The sequence below is a fragment of the Episyrphus balteatus genome, chromosome 2, assembly GCF_945859705.1.
Source record: "Episyrphus balteatus chromosome 2, idEpiBalt1.1, whole genome shotgun sequence".
NCBI classification, from domain to species: Eukaryota; Metazoa; Arthropoda; class Insecta; order Diptera; family Syrphidae; genus Episyrphus; species Episyrphus balteatus.
In genome coordinates, this window is record NC_079135.1 from 84,382,530 (window position 1) to 84,405,191 (window position 22,662).

At 37.4% G+C, this 22,662-nt stretch overlaps 1 protein-coding gene across 2 annotated transcripts in view; it reads left to right on the plus strand.

The window, feature by feature from the left end:
• The window catches only part of LOC129911006 (uncharacterized protein DDB_G0283357), a 171,932-nt gene that overhangs the window by 80,099 nt on the left and 69,171 nt on the right, over positions 1-22,662 (plus strand). For both annotated transcript variants that reach the window (XM_055988647.1, XM_055988646.1), the window contains exons 3-4: positions 1,233-1,635; positions 21,639-22,228. In XM_055988647.1, the coding sequence (XP_055844622.1) occupies positions 1,233-1,635; positions 21,639-22,228 (993 nt within the window). The remainder of the gene's footprint in view (positions 1-1,232; positions 1,636-21,638; positions 22,229-22,662) is intronic.

Here is a 22,662-nt window from a genome sequence, read left to right on the forward strand (position 1 = left end):
GAGACATTTGCCGTGAGACATTTACCGTGGGACATTTGCCTTGAGACATTTGCCGTGAGACATTTGCCGTGAGACATTTGCCGTGAGACATTTCCCGTTAGACTTTTCCCGTGAGACATTTCCCGTTAGACATGTCCCATGAGACATGTCCCGTGAGACATGTCTTATGAGACATTTCCCGTCACACATTTACCGTGAGACATTTGCCGTGAGACATTTGCCGTGAGACATGTCCCATGAGACACTTGCCGTGAGACATTTACCGTGGGACATTTGCCTTGAGACATTTGCCGTGAGACATTTGCCGTGAGACATTTGCCGTGAGACATTTCCCGTTAGACTTTTCCCGTGAGACATTTCCCGTTAGACATTTACCGTGAGACATTAGCACTGAGACATGTCCCATGAGACATTTCCCGTGACACATTTGCCGTGAGACATTTGCCGTGAGACATGTCCCGTGAGACAAGTCCCATGAGGCATGTCTCATGATATCATAGTACATGTCTCATGGACGGCATTGCTTTTGATATGGATGACGATATGTTGGTTGGGATGTATGATGAGATGACATGTCCTATGACATGATTAACGACATCATTGAAGTAATGTGTGATGACTGGTCTGATGTTATGTCTTATTGGATGTGTGGTTCATTATACTGGGATCAGTACTTCCACGGTGCATCAATTTCCGTTGTTGTTGTTGTTGATTTCTGTGCATTTTTGACGCGAGCATGCTCTAGTTTTGTATTTGATCCAGTCTTTCCAAAGCAGAACCAGCATGTACATTGTACAATGTTAAGAATGTTTATAGGTGTTAAGATGTCGCTTTGCTTACCTGGGTGTTTGTGCACTAAATGTATTTACACCTTTAGTCTACTTTACTTTTACGAAAAAACAGTACCACGACCTATCATAGTGATAGTTAAACAAACATTGTTTGTCTCTAATTAGTGAAATTCACCTACTGCAGGATATAGTAACTACACGTGGAACGGTTTTTCGTGTTTTTCCCTTAAGACTTCATTATTGTTGTGCAAATTCCGATTTAAACTGAACCTAACTTACCTACCTACATTCCTACAAAGTGAAAACTCACACCACATAAATAAGCTCCCTTACACACACACACACACACACACATAACCATACAAATAAACAAAAAAAAACAAACTTACAAAGCATACTTAAAATTCGAATCAGATTAATTGGAGTACTCTGTCCTTTTAGGTGATACCGCGAACAAATAAATTCAATCAACGGCGTTGTGGTGGGAGCCTTCGGTGCACAAACAACAGCAGCCACAGTGCAGGACTTGGAGGTGGTGGCAGCCTCAACGTAGGCCGGTCAAATTCTTTTCGTGTGAATAGACCCAATAACAGTGTTTCGACCAATAGCAATTTTTGTAAACACGTTAGATACTGCTGCCTGCATCAGCAAAAGCAGCACTATTCACAGAATTTTCTCGACTACAGCCATGGCCATGTGTGCCGCAGAGCAGCAGGTGAATGCTGTGTTGATGTCGGTGATTCTAGAAACGATGAGAGCTCAACGAATAATTGTGAGGGTAGTGGTGGACTACAAAATGCGAAGAACCCTCGGCGAGCTATTATGGAGAGGTCTTTTGAGTTCGGTGAGTTTCATCTTGTTTTTTTCTTGTATTTTTGAAGTTATACTTCTTATGGGAGGGTGGGTATGAAAATTTACTTTTTGACAAGAATGTCAAAGGGATTATGACGCGATCATCCTGGGTAGCAGGGCTGTCGTTTCACCTTTAGAGTAGGCAGTACTTTAGTATTTAAAAATGCAGTACGCCGCAGTACGGCAAACATAAAACACACAACAGGTTGCAAGTTACATGTTTCATGTGGCAAGTTGCATGTGGCAAGTCGTATGTGGCAAGTTGCATGTGGCAAGTTGTATGTGGCAAGTTGCGTGTGGCAAGTTGCATGTGGCAAGTTGCATGTGGCAAGTTGCATGTGGCATGTTGCATGTGGTAATTTCCATGTGGCAAGTTGCCAGGGTTGCAAAAAGCTCACATTTCAGCTCAGCTCACAGCTCAGCTCAAATTTGAGCTAGGTACCATAGCTTAGCTCATTTGAGCTGAGCTGAAAGTGAGCTGAGCTGAAAATGAGCGCCCCAACTTCCAACGCCTATATCTCGGAATTTTGAAAAAAAATGAAAAAATTTTTTTGGATGCCAAAAGGTAGCGGGGACTCTAACCTACATTTGGGTACAATTCTCATTCCTGTAGATCCACGCGTTCTCAAACCGGGAGAACTTAAAAGTAAAAAAAAAAAATAGGCACGGTTCTGAAAAAATAGGCATGATGTGGCGGTTTAACATGGAAGGCGATTTTTTAAAAATCTGACAATGTGCAAAGCGTAGGCCCATGACACAAGCTATCATTTGGCATCACTCCCAAAAATTGGTCTCAAGCGGTTTAGCTTCCAGGAGCGTTCAAAGATTCGGGGATTTTTCGAAAAAAAATTTTACCCCAACTTTCAAACGCGATTTTCTCGGAATTTTGAAAAAAATCGAAAAACCGGATTATGCCACTATCGGCTAGCTGAGAATATAAGCTTTCATATGGCACCACTCCCCTGTCTCTAGATCAAAGCGTTCCAACTCTATATCTCGGAATTTTGAAGAAAATGAAAAAAAAATTTTTGATAACAAAAGGTAGCGGGGGCTCTAACCTACATTTGGGTACAACTCCCATCCCTGTAGGTCCACGCGTTCTCAAACCGAGAAAACTTAAAAGTAAAAAAAAATAGGCACGATTCTGAAAAAATAGGCATGATGTGGCGGTTTAACATGGAAGGCGATTTTTTAAAAATCTGACAATGTGCAAAGCGTAGGCCCATGACACAAGCTATCATTTGGCATCACTCCCAAAAATTGCTCTCAAGCGGTTTAGCTTCCAGGAGCGTTCAAAGATTCGGGGATTTTTCGAAAAAAAATTTTACCCCAACTTTCAAACGCCATTTTCTCGGAATTTTGAAAAAAGTCGAAAAACCGGATTGTACCGGAATTTTTTTTTTATGATAAAAAATGATAAAAAAAGAAATATTTTACTAAAAAAATAGAAATATATTTACTATTAAAAAAACCAAGAGAAAAGATCACGAAAAATTATCTGTTTTATTTATAAAAATTTCCATGTGTTAAAATAATTCCATTTAAACTAGAACCAAACATCTTAAGCTATGGTGTTTTATAAAAGTTTAAAATATCTTCATATTTCATTATACTTTCCAAATAAAAATCAATGTATCCTCTCACCCATCACAGCTCAGCTCAGCTCAGCTCACTTTACCTTAGCTCACCCAACAGCTCAGCTCAGCTCACCGACAGCTCAGTTCACAAAACAGCTCAGCTATACCATCAGCTCAACTCACTTTCAGCTCAGCTCAAATGAGCTGAGCTATGGTACATAGCTCAAAAGTGAACTAGCTCAAAATTTGAGCTGAGCTGTGAGCTGAGCTCAGCTCACTTTTGAGCTTTGTAGCAACCCTACAAGTTCCATATTGCTACTACTAGTGCTGAAGCACACACAATAATTCTCATAAAATTACCATATCGCACATTTTATGCGCAATTCATTTACTTTCGTTAAGCATATACCGTACGTTCTGAACCGCTCAACATGAATAAATTTCACAGAATAAATTGAAAACTACATGGACGAAAGGAGGATGAAAGAATTAATTTGATTTGAATTTAATCATTTGATAAAAATGTAAAAAAACGAAGTGTGAATTAATTAATTTATTAATAGAAATTAAAAATATCAAATGAAATTCATTTACATAACTGAATGAGAAGTATAACTTCAGTCGCGTGTACATGTGTACACACACTCTTTTTTTTTTTTTTTTTTGACGAGTGTTGACGTAGGTAATTATTTTGAGAGGTAAATGAAGGATATTTCAGTTGAATAGCCTTTCCAAGATATCTTCTTACATTTATTTAAGGGTGCTTGTTGGGTTCGATATGATAACAGAGAGGGAGTACCTTTGGATCAAATTGAAAAGAACGTAAATATAAAGGTAGGGAATTTAGCATCAGGTCCTTGCGATTATAAGCTTAATAATTGAGCTATAAATATGAGTTCTTCGAAAACCATAAAAGGCAAGACCATTTTTTTTTTAATTAACTACATATATGCGAAAGGACCTTTCTTAAAGGATCTGTCCCATAAAAGAAAATACTGAATTGCTTGCTTGATATTATTATTAAGTCAATATTGAAAAAAAAGAAATGCTTTTTTAGCAATTGAAGCCAATCATATTAAATTTTGGAAAAAGTTGTTGTAGGCCCCGAAGGTAGATAATATTGAATACTTTTCAGAGGAAAAAATAGCAGCAGAAACAAATAATATAGATTTTTAACCGAACAGTTTATCATTTGCCTTAGAGTGAATCAGTGGAGTATTCAGAAAAAAATTTGGAGGGGGCTGGAAAATTTTTCATAAATTTTTTTGAGGGTAAATGTACGAACAAATTTTCTCTCTTTTTTATTCATCTTGGATGGAGAGTGAAGTGCTGCAGTACTGAAAGTGGTATAGTAGCATTTTACTGCTCTCGACAGCTTCGAACTACTGTCTCCTCCTTTCACATCCCCTGAGCCCCCCCTCAATACGCGACTGTTGTGAATTTCAGATTTCCAGTTTCTCACAAAAAATTGTTTTGATGTGATTTTCTTAAGGAAAAACAAGATATTAATCGTCTTATTGAATTAGATTTGGTGTTACTCTAGAAAAAGGAGTAGTTTATTATATAGGTTGTTTTTGGACCTAAACAAGAAAAAAAAAAATGCCTCATGCCTGCTTGTTTAGTAACAGTACCTTTATCGAAAATGATTTGAGTGGCATTTTAAAATTCGTTGAATGAGGGTATTTTCAACGTTTTTTGCAAACACATGTTCGGAAAATATTTGTGACACATTCGGGGCACGTTCGGGGCACATTAGGGACAATTTTGGAACACATTCGGGACATCTTCGGAACATGCTCGGGACATGCTCGGGACATTGTCGGGACATGCTCGGGACATGCTCGGGACATGCTCGGGACATGCTGGGGACATCTCCGGGACATGCTCAGGACATCTTCGGGACATGCTCGGGACATGCTCGGGACATCTTCGGGACATGCTCGGGACATCTTCGGGACATCTTCGGGACATGCTCGGGACATCTTTGGGACCTGCTCGGGACATGCTCGGGACATGCTCGGGACATGCTGGGGACATCTCCCGGACATGCTCAGGACACCTTCGGGACATGCTCGGGACATGCTCGGGACATCTTCGGAACATCTTCGGGACATGCTCGGGACATCTTCCGGACATCTTAGGGACATGCTCGGGACATCTTAGGGACATGCTGGGGCACATCTCCGGGACATGCTCGGGACATCTTTGGGACATGCTCGGGACATCTCCGGGACATGCTCGGGACATCTTAGGGACATGCTGGGGCACATCTCCGGGACATGCTCGGGACATCATTGGGACATGCTCGGGACATCTTCGGGACATGTTTGGGACATCTTCGGGACATGCTCAGGACATCTTCGGGACATGCTCAATACATGCTCTGGACATCTTCGGGACATGCTCGGGACATCTTCGGGACATGCTCGGGACATCTTTGGGACCTGCTCGGGACATGCTCGGGACATGCTGGGGACATCTCCAGGATATGCTCAAGACATCTTCGGGACATGCTCGGGACATGCTCGGGACATCTTTGGGACATGCTCGGGACATGCTCGGGACATCTTCGGGACATGCTCGAGACATCTTTGGGACATGCTCGGGACATCTTCGGGACATCTCCGGGACATGCTCGGGACATCTTCGGGACATGCTCGGAACATCTTCGGGACATGCTCGGGACATCTTCGGGACATCTTCGGGACATCTTCGGGACATGCTCGGGACATCTTCGGGACATCTTCGGGACATGCTCGAGACATCTTCGGGACATGCTCGGGACATCTTCGGGACATCTCCGGGACATGCTCGGGACATCTTCGGGACATCTTCGGGACATCTTCGGGACATCTTCGGGACATCTTCGGAACATCTTCGGGACATGCTCGGGACTTCTTCGGGACATCTTCGGGACATCTTCGGGACATGCTCGGGACATCTAAAATTAATTTAAAAATGGATTTAAACTACAACCATAGGGCGAGTGATACAAATTGTTCAGTTTTTCAAAGAAAACTGAAAATCGCGGAAGAACAGACTGATTATTAGCAATTAGATGATATAAGGTGCATTTATCTAAACGGCCAGGGTCTTTTCAATAACTTTGACGAATTGGAAAGCTTAGTGAAAACCGAAAGTATTGATATATTAATAATAACCGAAACACATATTACAGACCCAAGTGAATTAGATTATGTCCAATTGGAAGGCTACTATTCCCCCTTTAGTTGTGAGAGTGAATCTAGTCATACCGGAGGTGTTGTTGTCTATGTCAAAAACAACTTTAAATGTCGCCTTTTAAAAAAATATAAGCTTAGTATGCAATATTGGTGTTTAATGTTTAAAGTGCAATATGAAAACTATCCTGTGATATATCTGTGTGCGTTATATAGATCTCCTAGTCACTTGTCATCTAAAAATATTTTTTGTAATGAACTAGAAAAATGGATAGATTACCTTTCTCAATGCGGTAGTTTCATCGTAGTAGGTGACGTCAATATTGACTGGTTTGATGTGACGGACACTTACACGCGGCGCTTAACAAATATTGTGAATGACAATAATTTACATATGATTATTAACGAACCAACAAGAATAACGAGTAGATCGAAAACATTAATAGATTATGTGATTACCAATTGCACGGACACAGTTAATGCGCGAGTGAACAAAAACCTAAAAATAAGTGATCACGAAACTATAGATATCATTATTAGAAACCAACATAAGAACCCAAATAAAAACAAAATAAGATATTGTGTGTACGATCAAACCCTTTTTCTTTTGAGGTTGTCTGAAATCCCCTTTTTTGTTGACATAAATAACGAAGAAATACTCAATTTAAATGTTTTATGTGATCAATTTGTGTTGAATCTGAAAAATGTGATCAATCCTATGATCAAAGAGAAAATTGTTCCATATAACAATGCAGAATGGTTTAATAACGAACTTAACATAGAAAAATCAACAAAAATAAATCTTTATAGACAGGCGGTTCTGAGCAATGACCTAAATGATTGGCGTATGTACCAGCAATTTAGAAATCAGTTTAAAAGAAACATTCGCAGTGCAAAATCGAATTTTATTAAAAATAAAATTGAGACTGCAAGCACCCAAAAAGACATGTGGCAGAAATTAAAAAAATACGTGCTTAAGAAAAATAAAGATACAATATCTGATGTACAAATACAAGATGGTTCTGTGATAAGCGAAAGTGCAATATTAAGTGTTAAATTTAACAATTTTTTTGTCCAGTCCATAAATGAAATTACCCAATCTGTGATATACTGTGATTATGAAAATTTACTGGAGGAGTGCAATATAGATTTTAAGTTTAGTCTAGTCAACATAGAAACTATAATTTGTGCAATAGATATGATAAACAAGAAAAGTGACTATAATTTCATGAATGTTAGAATGTTTAAAGATTCTCTGTCTATAGTTGGCCCTGTGATTGTAAAAATAATAAATATATCCTTGTCTGCAGGTATTTTCCCACAATCTTGGAAAGAATCCCTTGTAGTCCCTATAAAAAAAATTACAAATCCAAAAACCTTGAGTGACTTTCGACCAATAAACATGATGCCATTATATGAAAAGATCTTAGAAAAATGTGTAGTGATTCAACTTCAACAACACTTGGAGGAACAACACCTCCTGGACAATTATCAATCCGGTTTTCGCGCAAATCACTCATGTGAAACTTGTTTGAATTTTGTTATTAATGATTGGAGGAAAGAAATAGATGACAAAAACGTTGTGATTGCTGTTTTCTTGGATTTAAAACGAGCTTTTGAAACAGTCAATCACGACATTTTACTAAAGAAATTAAAATATTTCGGTATAAAATCAACGGAATTTAAATGGTTCAAATCTTTTTTGCAAGGAAGAACCCAACGTACTTCTGTAAATGGAAAAATATCATCACCAATTCATGTCAGTGTAGGAATACCACAAGGCACAATACTGGGAGTGTGGTTATTCCTAATGTTTATAAATGATATATCCAAAATAATAAATTCGTCAAAACTCATTTTATTTGCTGATGATGGTTTACTCTACATTACTGGTAAAAACATTGCGGAGTGTTTAGAGAAAATAAATCAAGATCTGGAGAGGATAAATACATGGCTGAAAATGAATAGACTAGTGTTAAATGTTAATAAAACTAAATGTATGATTTTCAAGTCCAATCCTGTAAGTTTGTCAATAAATGTTAATATATGTATAAACAATGAGCAAATTGAACAAGTCAACCAAATAAAATATCTTGGTGTTATTCTGGATGAAAAACTTAGCTTTAATGAACATATTAATTATATATGCAAAAAAGTGGCAAAAAAAACTGATGTATTAAGAAAAATAAGAAAAAATATATCTATGAACACTGCTGTAAATTTATGTAATGTATTGATTAAACCTCACTTTGATTATTGTTCTAGTTTATTGTATATGTGTCCACAAAGTCACAAAAATAGATTGCAACTTCAGCAAAATAAAGTCATGAGAATAATATTGAAATGTAATAGATACACACCAGTACAAAATATGTTAGATACGTTGATGTGGTTAAATGTAAATCAAAGGCTTTTTATGTTAAGTATGATATTTGTATTTAAGATTAAAAACAATATGTATCCCGGTTATTTATGTGAAAATGTTCGTACTAATGAAGATATAGAATACAATTTAAGAAACAGTGGTGACCTTAGAATCGAAAGATCAAGAACATCCAGAGGTCAGAGAACAATATTTTATATGGGGTTCAATAGCTTTAATAATCTTCCTCAAGAAATAAAAAATATTAATAACATAAACGAATTTAAAATCAAAATTATAGAATATGCTCAAACTATAACTATATAAATATAAATTATTATCAAATGATATATACAAATTAATACGAAGCATAGTAACTGTGATATTAAATTAAGTTAAGGTAAAAAAATGTAAACAATCTAAACTAAATGGCTTATTAAGCTAAATAAAGTTAAATTCAAATTCAAATCTTCGGGACATCTTCGGGACATGCTCGAGACATCTTCGGGACATGCTCGGGACATCTTCGGGACATCTTCGGGACATGCTCGGGACATCTTCGGGACATCTTCGGGACATCTTCGGGACATCTTCGGGACATTCTCTGGACATCTTCGGGACATCTTTGGGACATGCTCGGGACATCTTCGGGACATGCTTGGGACATTTTCGGGACATGCTCGGGACATGCTCGGGACATCTCCGGGACATGCTCGGGACATCTTCGGGACATCTTTGGGACATGCTCGGGACATCTTCGGGATATGCTCGTTACATCTTCGGGACATGCTCGGGACATGCTCGGGACATCTTCGGGACATCTTCGGGACATCTTCGGGAAATGCTCGGGACATCTTCGGGACATGCTGGGGACATCTCCAGGATATGCTCGGGACATCTTCGGGACATGCTCGGGACATGCTCGGGACATCTTTGGGACATGCTCGGGACATGCTCGGGACATCTTCGGGACATGCTCGAGACATCTTCGGGACATGCTCGGGACATCTTCGGGACATCTCCGGGACATGCTCGAGACATCTTCGGGACATGCTCGGAATATCTTCGGGACATGCTCGGGACATCTTCGGGACATCTTCGGGACATCTTCGGGACATGCTCGGGACATCTTCGGGACATCTTCGGGACATGCTCGAGACATCTTCGGGACATGCTCGGGACATCTTCGGGACATCGCCGGGACATGCCCGGGACATCTTCGAGACATGCTCGGAACATCTTCGGGACATGCTCGGGACATCTTCGGGACATCTTCGGGACATCTTCGGGACATGCTCGGGACATCTTCGGGACATCTTTGGGACATGCTCGGGACATCTTCGGGACATGCTCGGGACATGCTCGGGACATCTTCGGGACATCTTCGGGACATGCTCGGGATATCTTCGGGACATCTTCGGGACATCTTCGGGACATCTTCGGGACATCTTCGGGACATCTTCGGGACATCTTCGGGACATTCTCTGGACATCTTCGGGACATCTTTGGGACATGCTCGGTACATCTTCGGGACATGCTCGGGACATTTTCGGGACATGCTTGGGACATGCTCGGGACATCTTCGGGACATCTTTGGGACATGCCCGGGACATCTTCGGGACATGCTCGGTACATGCTCGGGACATCTTCGGGACATCTTCGGGACATGCTCGGGACATCTTCGGGACATGCTCGGGACATCTTCGGGACATCTTCGGGACATCTTCGGGACATCTTCGGGACATCTTCGGGACATCTTCGGGACATCTTCGGGACATCTTCGGGACATGCTCGGGACATCTTCGGGACATTCTCGGGACATCTTCGGGACATCTTCGGGACATCTTCGGGACATCTTCGGGACATGCTCGGGACATTTTCGGGACATGCTCGGGACATCTTCGGGACATCTTCGGGACATGCTCGGGACATCTGCGGGACATCTTCGGGACATCTTCGGGACATCTTCGAAACATGCTCGGGACATGCTCGGGACATCTTCGGGACATCTTCGGGACATCTTCGGGACATCTTCGGGACATGCTCGGGACATTTTCGGGACATGCTCGGGACATGCTCGGGACATCTTCGGGACATGCTCGGGACATCTTCGGGACATCTTTGGGACATGCTCGGGACATCTTCGGGACATCTTCGGGACATGCTCGGGACATCTTCGGGACATCTTCGGGACATCTTCGGGACATTCTCTGGACATCTTCGGGACATCTTTGGGACATGCTCGGGACATCTTCGGGACATGCTCGGGACATTTTCGGGACATGCTCGGGACATCTTCGGGACATGCTCGGGACATCTTCGGGACATCTTTGGGACATGCTCGGGACATCTTCGGGATATGCTCGTTACATCTTCGGGACATGCTCGGGACATCTTCGGGACATCTTCGGGACATCTTCGGGAAATGCTCGGGACATCTTCGGGACATGCTGGGGACATCTCCAGGATATGCTCAAGACATCTTCGGGACATGCTCGGGACATGCTCGGGACATCTTTGGGACATGCTCGGGACATGCTCGGGACATCTTCGGGACATGCTCGAGACATCTTCGGGACATGCTCGGGACATCTTCGGGACATCTCCGGGACATGCTCGGGACATCTTCGGGACATGCTCGGAACATCTTCGGGACATGCTCGGGACATCTTCGGGACATCTTCGGGACATGCTCGAGACATCTTCGGGACATGCTCGGGACATCTTCGGGACATCTCCGGGACATTCTCGGGACATCTTCGTGACATGCTCGGAACATCTTCGGGACATGCTCGGGACATCTGCGAGACATCTTCGGGACATCTTCGGGACATCTTCGAAACATGCTCGTCACATGCTCGGGACATCTTCGGGACATCTTTGGGACATGCTCGGGACATCTTCGGGACATCTTCGGGACATCTTCGGGACATCTTCGGGACATTCTCTGGACATCTTCGGGACATCTTTGGGACATGCTCGGTACATCTTCGGGACATGCTCGGGACATTTTCGGGACATGCTCGGGACATGCTCGGGACATCTTCGGGACATCTTCGGGACATGCCCGGGACATCTTCGGGACATGCTCGGGACATGCTCGGGACATCTTCGGGACATCTTCGGGACATGCTCGGGACATCTTCGGGACATGCTCGGGACATCTTCGGGACATCTTCGGGACATCTTCGGGACATCTTCGGGACATCTTCGGGACATCTTCGGGACATCTTCGGGACATGCTCGGGACATCTTCGGGACATGCTCGGGACATCTTCGGGACATCTTCGGGACATCTTCGGGACATCTTCGGGACATCTTCGGGACATCTTCGGGACATCTTCGGGACATCTTCGGGACATCTTCGGGACATCTTCGGGACATGCTCGGGACATCTTTGGGACATTCTCGGGACATCTTCGGGACATCTTCGGGACATCTTCGGGACATCTTCGGGACATGCTCGGGACATTTTCGGGACATGCTCGGGACATCTTCGGGACATCTTCGGGACATGCTCGGGACATCTGCGGGACATCTTCGGGACATCTTCGGGACATCTTCGAAACATGCTCGTCACATGCTCGGGACATCTTCGGGACATCTTCGGGACATCTTCGGGACATCTTCGGGACATCTTCGGGACATGCTCGGGACATTTTCGGGACATGCTCGGGACATCTTCGGGACATCTTCGGGACATGCTCGGGACATCTTCGGGACATCTTCGGGACATGCTCGGGACATCTTCGGGACATGCTCGGGACATCTTTGGGACATCTTCGGGACATCTTCGGGACATGCTCGGGACATCTTCGGGACATTCTCGGGACATCTTCGGGACATGCTCGGGACATCTTCGGGACATCTTCGGGACATGCTCGGGACATTTTCGGGACATGCTCGGGACATCTTCGGGACATCTTCGGGACATCTTCGGGACATGCTCGGGACATCTGCGGGACATCTTCGGGACATCTTCGGGACATGCTCGGGACATCTTCGAAACATGCTCGGGACATGCTCGGGACATCTTCGGGACATCTTCGGGACATGCTCGGGACATCTTCGGGACATGCTCGGGACATCTTCGGGACATGCTCGGGACATCTTCGGGACATTCTCGGGACATCTTCGGGACATCTTTGGGACATGCTCGGGACATTTTCGGGACATACTCGGGACATGCTCGGGACATCTTCGGGACATCTTCGGGACATGCTCGGGACATCTTCGGCACATGCTGTCATATGTACATATCTATGTACATATGAATACCTGAGAAGTTGTTGCTGTTAAAGGTTAAAACTAAAAATACTGTTCAAATGAAAATTTGCAAAACGTTTGAATATATACTTTTTAAATTTAAAAATTTTCATTCAAAATGTATTATGAAATACAACTTTATTGTATTTTCTTAACTGTAGAAATTCTTCTCCATAGAGAATATTTTTTTATCGTAATTTTTTATACTGGCGAGTTTTCAGATTTGATTGATTAAAACGGATTTCTGGTTTGCAAACTATTGTACGATTTCATTTTAAATACGAAGAAAGAAAACGTATGAATTTCCTTATCATAAAAAATCTCAAGAACTACCAGTAATTTTATGTTGTATAAACGAACCGAATTTTATACATAAAATAAAATCAATTTTTTTTTTTTTAATACGGAATATAGAAGAAGTATATTTTTTCTTATAAGCTAAACAGCTGTCAGACATTGTTACGTTCAATTTATATCCTTTTCTGATTCTAAAGCATTACCTACTGTCTACACTTCTTGTGTATCATGTGTACATGTACTTATCCTTTTGAAGTGAGCACAAAAACAGATGCTTGCAAATTCTAAATGTAATTTGAATTTCTTAATGTGAATTAGATTCAAGCTTATGTGATTGAGGTGTAGAAATACTTTTCTATTATATATTTGTCTATATACAGGGTGATTTGCATGAAAAAAGGCTATTTGTGTCGACTGATAAATTTCTTTACCCGGATAGAGAAAATTTTTCTTTATTTAACGTAGAAACTCCGATTAGATTTCTTGCACTAAAAAGTGAGTAAAAATATAACTCAGTAATTTTTATGGGATAAAACATTTATATTACTTATTTTCTCTGTGAAAAAATTGAATATTTTTTCATTGTTAATAATAATTTCCTTGAAATTTTAAATTCGAAAATTATTTTTAATTAATTTTAAAATATGTAATGCAATAATTTTTAATTTTTGTTTCCTAAGAAATTCCACTGATTTTGCATGACAAAAAAAAACTGTGGACAAGTGTTGCTAATAGGTGCAACCCAAAATGTGGCTTGTGTTTTTTTAACATAATATTAACCTTTAGTTTTTAATGTTAAGCGATTCACCCTGTATAATGTAACCTTTCTTAATTTTGAAAAAAAAAAAAACGATTTGTGGTGGAAACTGCATAGTATCTCTGCATTCATAGAAGTTCTTGTTGCTTTATTTAAATATTTTATTTTGAAAAAAAAAATTAAAACCAAAGACAGACATGTTATTCCAAATATTTTGAAATACGCTAAGAGACAATGCTTAGACGTGGTAGATGTTCAAATATTTTGTGATACTTTCAAAAGGAATTTATTTCAAAGTCACACTTTGATGAGTATTTTACTTGCAATTTTGTGGTTTTTCAATAAAAATTCGATGAGTTAATGTCAGGTGCCGAACACATTAATTATTTATGTATATAACATGATATAGGAATTTTTTATCAGGGATCAGAAAATCAATATAACAAAATATACTCAATTCAAAAGATTTCTTGGTGAAGAATTAAAGAGGAGACACTAACACATGATAGTTTCAATGTAGTTTGAGAGCGTCAATTTGTGGTTTGTTTTTACACCACCATCACCTAAAACGACTTACCTACATATTTTGACCATTAATGAAAATATTTATTTTCAAATGTACTTTTAAAAATTTATATTTTTACTAGCTGACCCGGCGGACTTCGTTATACGCATCTTCTGCTATTTACTTCCAATTTTGGAGTTTTTCAATCTTTTCCAAAAAAAAAATCGGGTCACAAGATCAAATACATATAGGTCCTTATAAATAAAAGAATTTTTGTTTTTATAATAAAAAGAGTTTTTTGCATTCTCAAAACCAGGATTTTTGAGTTATGCCGACGATATGTACCCTCATTTTGGTTAAAATATTATTTCCACAAATAATAAAACTTTTCAGTTTTCAATAGAACTGAAAAAATGCGCAGTCAAAATTAGTTTATTTTTTTTTCGTTTAAGCTTTCGTTTCATAAGTGGTATAGGTGGCTTGGGGTGTTTTCACAAGCGTCTGCCTCACTTAGGCCTGCGTTACACGTGTTCATAAATTCAGATCCGCGATTTTACTAACTCAGTCCAACTGCAGTAACTTTAGGTCAAAAACCTCATTATGTCGTCAACCACGGGCAGATCGCGCTTTAATTGCACTTTAAAAATATTTTTTTCTTTTGAACTGATTTTGGCTTCGTTTAGATTTTTATTTGCGCCAAGTACCAAAATCTAAAATAATAAAAACCGGGTGCGCTATACTCGTGTAGAAATTCAAATTACTAAGACGAAAATTTGTAATTTAAATAAAACTGTCGCGCACCATTTCGTTCAAACCAATCGTTCAAAAAAAATTCAAAATAAAATTTTGAGTGGACCACCCTAAAAGTGGTATGAAAAAAGATGTTTGCCGATTATTAGACTTCCCCGATATGCATAGAAAATTTCATAAAAATCGTTCCAAAAATATATAAAAAAATTTTGGTTGGACCACCCTAACCATTTTATGGTATGAAAATTCATGTTGGCCGATTCTCGACCTACCCAACATACACAAGATATTTTGTAAAGATCGTTCCAAGAAGATATAAAAAAAAAAAATTGGCTGGACCACCCTAACAATTTAACCTGTATACTATTTTTGATAGGTTTCAAAAATCCAAAAAGATTTTGTCGATTCCAAGTTTGTTAAAATCAATCGTTTGTCAATCATTTTAATCTACATCAACTTGAAATTTGAAGGATACTTACTATATTTAACAAAACCTTACTTTAAATAAGTTTTTCGGGCTAAAAACTGCAAGAAAAAATTAAGAAATATGTAACTTATCAGAAATAAATACGTATGTGCAAATTTGAACCTTAAAACAACTAATACCATGTAATTAAACAAATATGTGTTCACTATGGCGTATACGTACTTTATCACACCTAAAAAATTCTCTGTCTAGAATTTGAGCAACTTATTGTAAACGTTACTCCTACAAAGTTCCGTGGCTCATTTTACTCATTATCATCTCTTGAGTAGCACTTTGAGAATCAAATCACTACTGCGTCATTCTGTGTCAAAAAATTGCAAGTGCGCATCAGAATTACCAAGGAATTACCACATTATTAAAAAGTCATATTTTTCCAGTCAAAAGGAAGCTCGCTAGATATTTGTATGGTTAGTCAAATTGTTCAATGCCATTGCTAATAAGAATTCAATAAAATTAAAAAAATGTGATTTATTTGCTTTCTCTAAAAGGGTTATAATTTAAAGAAAATAATATCAACAATAGAGAAAAATTCACTCTTCATTTTGTATTTGTATTATTATGACTCTCTTATTAAAGAAATTCAAAATTTTAACTCCAACCAAAATTCTTTTTTTCTGGACTGGTCTTTATACCATAAAAGTTTGTGTATTGAACATTACAAGAACTTTTTTGTATCCCTTTTACGTAGTCATTCGTAAAATAAACTCAAACGATAAACTATATACCCCGTAAATAAGCAATATACGTGCAGTGTGAGAAGATTACATTAAGTGATATCCAGTGGAGCATTCTATTTTCAAAAGACTTTTCGAAAAGAGATAATTTAATTAGCATTTTTCAAAGATACTAGACTAATCAGAATGTTAATCACATTTCATGCGACACACTGAACAATCTTATTCTCATTCTAGATCTGAATATGTTCCGTCAAGGGTAATTTACAAAATATCCTTTCACTTCAATTCAAATGAGTGTTTCTTTCAAAAAATCAATTTCTATTCCTTTCTCTTTAATTCTAATGAAATTAATACAAAAAACCATGTGTGTATTGTATCTGTCTGGTCTTATATGTTTTTCATTTGTTTTTAGCCTTCAATTTCATTTAAGTTCATCACACCGCATATAAGAAAATCCTTTATTCTTCAATACACAGCAATAAATCTAAATTCGTATAAAAAGAAAAACAAAAAAAACATGGTCCTTCAAAAAGGGTCACAAGTACATGCTACTCCTGCTAATTCCATTATATTCATTTTCATTCTTAATAACAAATCTATATGAAGAAAAGAACTAAAGTGCTCTTCTGATAGAACATGACAACTGTCACTCAATACTGTAAAAGAATACCAGTCACTCAGTTCAGTACGTATATCGTACGAATAGGTATGGAACAAAAATCTCTGAATGGTTTCATTGCATTTCTATAACGTACGAGTATGTATCACATAGAGAAGGTTATATAGCCTTTGAGCATTATTCAGGCGATATCTCAGAAACACGTCTGGGTTTCAGAATTTCAGCAAGGAGTCACGTTTATCTGGGCAATTTTGAACTCACGTAGTATCGTAAGCAATTTAATGAGGCTATACGTGATGTTGAGTATATTTTAGAAATTCTTTTATTTTTGTTTTTTTTTAATGTTCGGATTGTTTTTTTTTTTTGTTTGCTCTGTTCACTTCGTTAAAAGTGATACAGAAATAGATTTATTGTTGAAAGATTTGAATTTTTATTTACAAGGTTAAACTTATTTATGGACCATTTTACAATAAATCAAATCATTCAATCGTTTTAAGGACTTTTTTGGTTTATTTTGATTTGGTATTTGCTTGAAATCAAAAAAACAAATACGACTTTGGAATTTACAAAATTTTGGGTGTATATTTTTTTTTTACAATCAAGACTGGAAAGTAATATAGGTATTTGTGAATGTGTTATGGAGAAATGAACACATAGAACACAGGAGGTATTTAGGAACAAATAGTTTTTTTTTTATTTAAAAAGAGATATTTTCCTTCAGTTTTCATTCAATAAGGAATTCTTTTCTCAATTCCATCAAAGAAAATCTAAAAGTTCTTAGAAATATATCATGAGAATGGTTTTGCTTTTAAAATAGATTAATAAATAGTTCTTGCAATCATCTTTAAAGCATATTGAAAAAATCATCATCATTATATGCATTTAAATTAAATATTTCAAAATTAAAATAAGACAAACTGAATGAAAACTGGTAAAAAATCTTTTCAAAATCAAAAACTGTGTTGTAAGTTTCGTAGTACGTTTTGGGACATTATTTGCTTGAAATGGATTTGTTCATCGGCATATTTTCTTCGGTCTACGGTAGCATTAGGTTATTCAGATTGTCAACGAATTATTTCTTTGTTCAGGATACCCTCAACTCAATGAATTTGTCCAATACTATTCCAAGAAAAGCATGCACAAAACACAAACTGATCCAACATTAGTATGTTTCACTCATCATGAAATGGATTTTGGATCAATTTGCTTGTATTTAGGGCGTCTAACATGCTTTCTGCCATGTCGGGAGCAATCCAATCAATTTTCGTCTAATCATTCTTCAACAGAAATTCTTGGAAAATCCTACATTTCACCGGTCGGTAGTGATTTATGGTCTTGGGTCAGTTTGTGTTTTGGGAATGTATTTCTAAGAATGACACTGGACTGAACAAAAAAAAATACGTTAACATTCTGAAAACTATGATTTAAAATTTATTGAAAAATAAAGAATATTTTAAAAAGCAACGTGTTGTTTTTTGTCAGCTGTCATTTGTTTTAATTATGTTAAGGTACGTCTTAAATACAAATCTTCGAAAATTTGATGAGGCACCTCTTTCTTCTGTTTCATGAGCTGGTACATATAAGCTTTTAGTTATTTTATTTATTTCGCTCTTATTTCAACAGCTTTGATAGGTGCCCCATCAAATGGACAAAAAATATAACCAAACATGTGATATTTCAAAGACCACACAAATCGGGAAGTTTAGTAATAATCATTGATGTGACTTAATCTCCGTAATTTGTTTGGAAAATCAACAACATGAAATACTTGGATTGTGAAATCACGTTGTTTCTGGTCTTATATTGCTTAGATACGTTATACGTCGTCGGTACAACGCCAAAGTTAAAGTGTAGGTAACTGTTTGAAATTTTTGGGTTATTTCCAAAATCAGTTAATGAAAATATTTGGTAGATAACACTGTTTAACACTCGAAAATACTCGGTCGGAGAACTCTCATGCTTTTTAGGGTTTGTCCAACTGATTACGAAATGGTATGGAAAAATGTTAATATAACCCTAGAGTTTGGATTTAGGATTAAAAAAATTTTTTTTTTTCTTTAGCCATTCTCAGTCAATTTTTAACCGATTTTAGACTTTAACCTAGATCTATAAGAAGACTTTTAAATATTTTCCACGTATACCTACAAAAAAAGTTGTTGGTGGCTATATTGAAAAAAAAAATAAACAAAATATATCGTTTTACTTTGTTCAACGGGTCTCGAAAAAATGTCTTTTAAAAGTTTGCTCTTTGTTTGCTACTTTGTTTTGGCGGAGACTTTTTTGTTTAATTTTCTTGGTTGTTTTTATTACCTATTTAAAAAGTCTCCAAAAACAGCCGAATTTTATATCTTGATTTCTTCAAGATTAGTAGAGGTGAAATCTGGGCCGTCTTTAACTATCTTGGGGCCCTTGAGCACACAAGAATTTGGGGCCCTTTTGGAAAGTAAAATAAGTACAATGGTTGGCTAAAAGGCAATGGTTGGTTCAAAAGGGGTGCCAATATATCGTTCCATATAAAGTACCTAGTGTCTTTATTATTGGCAGGGGGTGCCAATAATACGTGCATTGAGACATCAAACGTTGCCACTGCCAATAATTGTACATTTTATACTGCCAATAATTATACCCTGTATCCGTTATAAGTTTCAGTTTGAAGAATTGGAAAAAAGAGCTCAAACGGATTGATAGATATGCTAAAAACTCGGTGCAGACGATTTGTACGTGATTTCCAAGAGCCGTTATTTTATTTTATTTTATTTTATTTTACTTTACTTTATTTTATTTTATTTTATTTTATTTTATTTTATTTTATTTTATTTTATTTTATTTTATTTTATTTTATTTTATTTTATTTTATTTTATTTTATTTTATTTTATTTTATTTTATTTTATTTTATTTTATTTTATTTTATTTTATTTTATTTTATTTTAATGTCTCTTTTTTAACGGATATTTCCAATATAAAGTTTTCGAGGTATTGCAATTTTTTCAAAAACGGATAACGATTTTGCTTTGGAAAAAAACCATGTAATGCTGCAAATAAGGCCGCACTTTTGAAATAAGAAAAATATTTTTTTGGACCGTTATTAACGGTACCTACTTGCCATAGAACCGATTGCCTAATGTAAACGACACAGCCGATTTTAATGAAAATTTTGACATAAAAAGGTTTATACTGATATTAAAATTAAGAAATTAACTTAAAAAAAATTATTTTTGGATTTAAAAAAAAATTAATTGTTTTTTTTTTTTTTTTTTTAAAGCAATTTTTTTAAAAGTTATTTAATCAATTTATGTGTCAATCTATATATAGCAATAGTTTTTTCTTAAATGTTTTTCAACCGAAAAAGTTTTGATGTTTTTTTGACGAATAATTGATTCTTTTCGTCTTTTAATACGAATCTACACATATTTTTACATTGATTTTAACACGCACTACAAATTTGTTGCAAACTTCAAACGAAATTATTATTTAAGGAAAAAGATAATGGAAGAGAATTCGTTGTTTTTATTATTAATAAATAATCTTACCTACAGTGGAAAAAATGATATTTTTCTTATTTTTTGAAAATATTATTGTCTTATTTTTTTGAAAATTGAATTTGGGTTTGGTCGTTTGGATTTAAATTTTTGTCCGCATACAACGCCACATAATTTGTTCTCATTTTGAAAACATATATTTTGCGTATACCTATGTAGGTGTACAAAAAACTTTATTTGGTTGCCATATAAAAACTAAAAATTTTTGGTAGATGGTCTGCCCGACAAAAATGTTTTGAGAACAAATGTGTGAAAGAAATTTTAGGTTCCTTCGGGCCCCCCCTGAGAATGGGGGCCCTGGGCACGGGCCCCATGTGCCCTTATGTTAAAGACGGCATTGGGTAAAATAGTACCTACCTTTTTAATGTTAAATTTTCCAGATACTCTCTGTTTCAATTTCAGTCTTTTTTTTCCTTACATAGGTACTTCATTTATGTTGATTGGATCCTTATAAAGTAAACGGGTTTTTTTAAGTTCCTAGCATTGATTCAAAGCTTTTGTTTCAATCTTTTTAATAATGCAATTAACATTCATGTATGTCAATTTCATCATGACCAAATATCGTTTTTACAGAACGCAAAATTTGATTCCATTTTCTTGCTCCTAAGTGTACAGTAAAAAATGTTCAATCACTGTAAAAATATCTATGGGACTTAGAACCCTAAAGTGATATCTTAAGTTCAAAAATAGTTGTTGTATTTTTTTTTAAAACTTTAAGTTCATAAAAGTTAAATAAAGAAAAGAAGAGTTGTACCACGTCATTCATTTAATATCATCTCATAAAAATCTAGAACATTTTCTGACATCATAATAATACCAAGAAAGTACAAAAAAAAAATAAAGTACAAATTTCATTTTATGCGCATCTTTTATCCTTGTCAAATTCAATTTAGCTGAAAAACGTGTCGCAGAAAAATATTATATTTTAATATTCCTCTCCTTTGTCATCATCATATTTTTATGTTTCTTTCTTTTCCAGATAGTTGCGATGAGAGTGATACAATAAGTACAACGTCCTCGACACCAACCATACCTTATAGTGCTTTAAGCCGACATCCTTTGTCGCAGCAGCAACAACAACAACATCAACAATCACATCAGCTTCCCATGAAAAAACTTCATCCACAACAACAGCAGCAACAGCAGCAACAACAACAGTCCAAAGAGCACTATTCACATCACCATCAGTCCCAGCACAATCAATCAAAAGGATACCACCCCAAAGAGAGCAACACAACACTTCCACGAATCGGGTTGCGTGGACTTGACAATTCCACCTGCAACACCCTGGGATCAGGTCCGAACATCAACAACTGCAATAGCAGCGTATCATTGCCTGGTCACAATAATGGTGGCATTATCAACAATGGCATTGCTTCAAATTCGATTTCGATATCAAATAATAATTCGCATTGTGCAACAGCGCCCACTGGCGGTGGTGGTGGCGGTAGTGGCAGTGGCAGTAGACCATTAAGCAACGTATTTATGGATTTGAATTCCCCAACTGAACGACTGTCAACTTCCAATATGCTTAGCAGTGGCAGCGGAAATCCGGCCAATAGGGCGGGGGTAAGAAGTGTGATGATGATATATTTTTTTTATTTTTGTTTTTGCAAGAATTAAAGGATTATAGAAATATACGTGCTTCCGCTAAATAAACAATGAGAGCTCAATTAAAATGTATGACATGGATTGAGGCCTTAATTAAGGGCTGTCATGAGACAGACGTTTTTATTTGTATTCAAACTATATTAAAATACGGGGGACTGATGCCAATGACACTTCACACATATATAAAATGGCTTAATTGGATAGGAATATAGTGAGGCATCAGTGGCGGCAAACATCGCGTTGCGTCGCTCTAAAAAAAATTTTGTTTGCTGTTGATGTACACTTTTTGTGTGTCAATTTATTGATTCCGGAAGCATTTGCAGTCTTAGGTACTTGTTTTCAATTTATAATCAAATCAAAAACGAGAGTGAATTTTATTTCACGTATACCTA